General features: G+C 41.1%; 1 protein-coding gene across 3 annotated transcripts in view; it reads left to right on the forward strand.

The window, feature by feature from the left end:
• Fmn1 (formin 1) overlaps nt 1–6,000 on the forward strand; it is a 333,700-nt gene that overhangs the window by 254,599 nt on the left and 73,101 nt on the right. For all 3 annotated transcript variants that reach the window (XM_028766940.1, XM_028766941.1, XM_028766942.1), the window contains one exon: nt 4,041–4,133. In XM_028766940.1, the coding sequence (XP_028622773.1) occupies nt 4,041–4,133 (93 nt within the window). The remainder of the gene's footprint in view (nt 1–4,040; nt 4,134–6,000) is intronic.

Raw genomic sequence — 6,000 nt, forward strand, 5'->3', positions numbered from 1 at the left:
TTAGTCCCCAGCTCTCACACTGTAACCTTCCTGCTGTGAAATGTTTCCTGACCAGTTTTACTAGCTCATCATAGTAATACATAATAGTTCAGTTGTTTGCTAAGGCTACACACACTGAAAACTACTTTTACGCGTTATTTCCTGTCATACTGGAAGAAAGGGGCCATCATTTGCAGATAAGACAAAAAACCACAGCCCACCTGAACTCAGGGAAGTCTTGGTCCAAACACAAAGTTATATGGCCCATAAACTTTGAACAGTTTTATGGCCATCCCATTTGTCACTACTGTTAGGACAAAAGAAGAGCTACAAAGAATAGTCTTTTCAGAAGTTGGTTTCGTGACTATGGACCCAAGCTCTTTTTATTTTGCTTAGTAAAAGTAACCTTTGCCAGGCATGGCTGTGCATGTCTTTAGTCCCAGCACTAGGGATATAGAGGCAGGTGGATCCCTGTGAGTTCCAGGCCAGCCTGATCTACGAATAAGGAAAGCCAGGGCTCTTACACAGAAAAATACTATCTCAATAAACCACAAGAGACAGGGTGGGGAGAGAGAGAAGAGGAAGGGAGGAAAGCAGGGAGGGAAGGGGAGAGAAAGAGAGAGACAGAGAGAGACAGAGAGAGACAGAGAGAGAGACAGAGAGACAGAGAGAGACAGAGACAGAGAGACAGAGAGACAGAGAGAGACAGAGAGAGAAACCCTGAAGGGATCACCCATGCTTTCAGCTACTTCTCATTTCTAAATTGATAACATGACACATTATTTGTGCTTAAAAAAGTAGTTCTAAAAATAGTTATTGGAACTTGAATGTCACTGAAGGTTTTTTTTTAATTTAAAGAATTAACGATTTATACTGTGAGAAATTGTATAGCTTTGTGTATTCTCAGAGTCGTAACTGCATATCAGGAGAAGAGCATGTCACTCTGAAAGTTCATTGTCAAGTGATGATTCAAAGCAGAAATCCTTCAATGTTTATCTGAGCAGTCTCTATGCCCAGTGGGTACGATCATCTTCGCTACCTTACTTATGCTGTGTGGGAGGAGGTGATGGGCAGGGCTGGGGGCATAAAAGTTTGCTAAGCCAGGGGCTAGCAAGGTGACTCACCCAATGAAGTGCTTGCCAGAGAAGCATGAGGACCTAAGCTCAGCTCACTAGCACCCATGTCAAAGCCAGGCATGACAGTACTGGCCTGGGGTCCCAGTGCTCAGAAAAGCAAGGACAGTCAGATCTCAGGGCCTAGCTGGCAAGTCATTGGTTCAGGAAGGAACCCTGTTTCAAAAAATAAGATGCAGAGTGAAAAGAAGGTAATGAGTGTCAACCTTTGGCCTTCATGCACACACATGCACGCACACACACACACACACATGCACAGACACATTAAACATGCACACACACATGGAACATACATACACAGATGAAAATTTTGTACATACAGTAATCCCTTTTAGATGGACTTGGGACCACCCATTATGACATCCTCACACTTTAGCCCCGCCATTACTCTGTCATCCAGATCTGTTTATTACACCTTCGAATGTGTCCCAGCTCTGTCTACCCCTTCTCTTTTTCTCTGTCCTCAGGCAGCGCTCAAGCTCAAAGCACTTCTGTTTCACTGTTTTGTCAAGAGAATGATGATACAAGGAGGTATTTTTACCATTGAGCAAATGGTTTATCTACTTTGAAAACAGGAAACAGGAATCTGACAGTGGTAGAATAGTTATAGAGTACTTTTAACAGAGAAGACCAAAAACACTTTCAAAGAAAGGTAAAGATGTTCAAATAAGTATGGTTTTTTTTGTTTGTTTTTACAACTTACTTATTTATTTGTTTTATGGCAAGTGTGTGCACACATGCAGAGACCAAAGAACAACTTTCAGGGTTGATTGTGTCCTTCCACCATGTGAGGCCAGGAATCAAACTCAGGGCAATGGGCATGGTACTAAGTGCTCTTATCCACTGAGCCATCTCCCTGGCCCCAGAAACAAGCATTTTGAAAGGGCTTGGCTGCTTTTAAGGAAACTCTTCTCCATGTGTTCCAAGGTAGGATTTGTATTTGTCACCTTGGTAACTAACACTGGAACAGTTGTAGTAGTAGACATTCTAGGAGAGCTCTAGTCAAAGGTCTTAGAAAACAAGAGTGTGGGTAGAAGACTGAAGAGGGGCACTCCTACACTGGGATCTAGGAGCCCCAAGCTACGGTGAGTGCTCAGAACCCTGAGAATGTGCGTTAGGAAACAACACAAGATTCCCCCAGTCATGTTCCCACCATCTTCTAGTCACCCAGCATAGTTGAAGAATCTAGAAATCTGGTTGCCAATACAGCAAATGAGAAGTGTCAACTCCTGCCTGCGATACCAGCACTTGAGAGACTGAACCAGAATTCAAGGCAAGATTCAGACTGTCCAAAAAAGAGAAGAAAGTGTCAGGGGACAACTACTTGGAGAGAACACTGAGTCACTTTGCTTGTTAAAACAAACAAACAAACAAACAAACAAACAAATGCTGGGTAGGATGTTTCTGATGTAAATAAAAGTCCCTCCCCAACTGCTCACTTCCAAAATGCCTTTCTTTTGTGTTTGTAGTCTTCCTAGATATAAAGTATACATTTCTATACCTTCCCCTCCCCCATCCTTAAGAAGGGTTTCATATGGTACCAGTCCAGACTAGAGCACTCTGTGTAGCTTAGTTGATCCTTACACTCACGTCCCATCTGCCCCAAGCACTTCGAAGGTGTACACTACACAGCTAGCTGTTTCTCTATTTTATTTTAACTTGGTAGCATGATTTGCTCATGATAAAAAAAAATCCAAGACATTAATTTGGTTTCTTAGACAAGAGTTTATCAGTAATTTCCAGCCATGACCAATAGTTGAAGGCACTATATCGAAAATATAGGAAGGCATCTTTTGCCTGAGTTAACCACTCTTCTTGATTATTGTGGTCTCTGTGTAACCAAATCTGGTTCAAGGCAACCTGCTTATCTAAGGAGCAATTTGTAGTAACTTCTGGGTGTCCTGTCTGAAGCAGATCTAGTGAAAGGATTCCTGTGTTAGTGAGGCTGGAGGTGAGCAGTGTGAGGGCAAAGGGCCCTCATCTGTAATCAGTGTGCTGGAGACTCAATAGGAAGAGCAAGGCAGGTTATTTTATAATTGTGAAAGGTTGCACTCCAACCCAGCAAAATAGACGGCATCAGTTGCTTTCTGAGAGGAGTACTTAACCCTGTAACTCAGGTCCCTCTCTCCCTTTCTTCATTGGTCAAGCAATCAGGGAAGGGGTACTCAATCTTAGCCATCACCTGCTATTTAAATTTGTCTATTTCCCCATCAAAGCCTGCAGGTGGGTTTATTTCTACATTTTGTATCTTATTTATTTTTAAGCATTTTTAGGTGGGTTTAAGTGCCCAAGTCTGTGGGTCAGTAGGCCAGCTTGGCTGTTAATGCTTTTCTACTCTGAACATGTAGTTAGGGTGAGGAGAGATGGACTTGGATGTAGCAGTTGGGGTCCGGTGTTTTCTGTCCTGCTCAATGTGGTAGCACATGTGCTGAATCTTAGCACGTTCATCTTGAAGATGGGCCTGTGGTTTATTTATTTAAGTGAGAAGCTTGAAGAGCACATACAGCACTTCTAAACGGAACTGGAGCACACATCATGAAGATTCTCTAACCTGATGGTTCCAGGCAATTTAGATTTGTGGGAACTTGAGCAAAATCTCTTTCGTTCTATGGATCGAAGATGGCCAGGGATGTTCGTTCCTTGGGATCAGTCCTTAAGTACCCTCGACCCCCATTATGAGGAACAAAAAAGCAGAATACTTTACCTGGGACAAATGAGAGATCTTTTTGTGAATGACTAAAAGGAAAATTGAAAGTTGTGCATTTTCCTATTCCCAAAGAGAGGTGTAGACTGCTACTTTTCCCCTTGGAGTTGGTTAAACTGTGATTGACAAGGACTCTGTATGGCTGATAATGTAACACAGTGCCCAAGCAGGCCCTCAGCAAGTATGTCTTCTTGATTAAGTCTAATCTACACCTCTCTTTGCAGCAAGTGAGCAACAGATGAAGCTGGTGTGCAAGGAGTCCCCACGGGAGTATCTGCAGCCTTTCAAGGACAAACTGGAGGAGTTCTTCAAGAAAGGTAGGAGGCTTTTCAGCTGTATATCAAGGGTACTCATCTGGATCCATGGTCCATTGTCCAATGGTAGTTTCATCCTCAATGTAGATTGAGTTGCCTCATAGCTTCTATGTCACCTTACCAGAACATTTCATTCTTTAAATCATTCATTGTTATTCCTGCTTTTGAAATATTTTGAGAGTAAACCTTCTTGTCTCTTCTGGACTGTAGGTATCCTTGATACATGTTAACTAAACACAGTGTGTACACGTAAGGCTTACGTAGTCCTCAGCTCAGATTGATGGTCACCCCCTGACAGGGAATTATATTGCTGGTCTCATGAACATGTCAACTTGGAAATTTGAAATTTGTTGTTGTTTGTTGTGTTGCTTTTTTCATTCCTTTACAGAGAGGCAAACTGGGGCCCAGTGAATGTCATCATCCCACTGCTTGGCACTCATTGGTTCTTTAGGATACCCAGAAGATCCAACACTTACTTAGAAACCTTTGCAGGTTCTGAACCTGCCTCCATATTGTTTGGAGAACTAAGATGCTTTTATTGATCAGGGTTAGTGAACGTGAAAATACAATGCTTCTATATATTTCCTATTTTAATTTCCCAAATTCAGTTCAAAATTCAAAAGAAAACTATGGGGTTTTTGAAGGAAGCTCTCTTCTTTACTAGAAAGCCAGAGAAAATGCATGCAGGGACTATTGGAGAAATTTCAACATGCTGTTTCCATTGCCAGATAAGGACACATGATACCACACCATCAAAAGGCTGCTAAGTTGGGTCAATTGACAAAGTATGGACAAACCACCTTGGAAATTAGCAGAGAAATTCTTAGACCATGAGTCACAGGAACTCCATCCCAGCTTCTCCCTCTGTGCAGAGATCTCTGTTCTTTCCTTTCTCCAAGGCCTTATTTCCATGAAGGCAGAAGGCAGGGTTGGTTTTGTTCAACCTCATGTTTGATGGGAGTAATGGATCAGGCACAGTACCATCTAGAGAGCACACAATGACACCAACATTTTGTACTATGTGACTGTGTATAGGTAGGCTTTTAAAATGTGATTCATCAAGGTAAATGTGTTGCTTTATGTGGTATACCATATATACATAAACTGTAGAAGCTCCCATAACTGGAAGATACTTCTATTTGTTACCCCTAATTTATGACTGTTTCTTTTCACATATGAAAACTGAACTTGAAATGAGGTACATACGGCTTAGATTCTATATTTTTAAAATTTTCTATTATTCTATAGCTGGAAAATTCCAAAATGTATATATTGGAGTTTTATCTGCCTGCATATCTTAATAGGCTTAAATTCTCTCTTTAAAAGAACTAGTGTCTTAATACATTGAGAATTTTATTATTTTGATGAAAAGAGGTAAATATGAATAGGTTAGAACCTTGAAAATCTTTCATATTTAAGAAATTTACTAGGTTTCTCAGCTCAAGAAAGGAACCCCTAAAGTAGTTCTTGAGAATTTCAATTTTCGTTTTAGTATTTTGATCATATCTACCCCAGCTCCACCCAGATCCATTCTCTTCTCTCTTTTCTTATTTAACTTTTGAATTTTCTTCTTAAAAAACCCATTGGGTGCAGTTTATATTAACTAACTGTACTTGGGAGTGGGGCCTGCCATGCTACATTACACCATTAGAAAAATAGCTCCTTAGCTATCAATAGGATTTCATGCTCACCCCAACCCTCATTCCAGGATTTTGTCTGGCTTGATCTCGTACAGATCTTATGCATGTTGTTACAATCTGTATCAGCTCATTGTGCAACTTCCCTGTTGTATTCAGAAAACACTATTATAGTGACAAACGAGACCATGGTTCTGTTGTTTAGTGGTCTATAAGGAACTTCCCATGGTTCT

Source organism: Grammomys surdaster, unplaced genomic scaffold (assembly GCF_004785775.1).
Source record: "Grammomys surdaster isolate TR1022 unplaced genomic scaffold, NIH_TR_1.0 170, whole genome shotgun sequence".
Classification (NCBI taxonomy): domain Eukaryota; kingdom Metazoa; phylum Chordata; class Mammalia; order Rodentia; family Muridae; genus Grammomys; species Grammomys surdaster.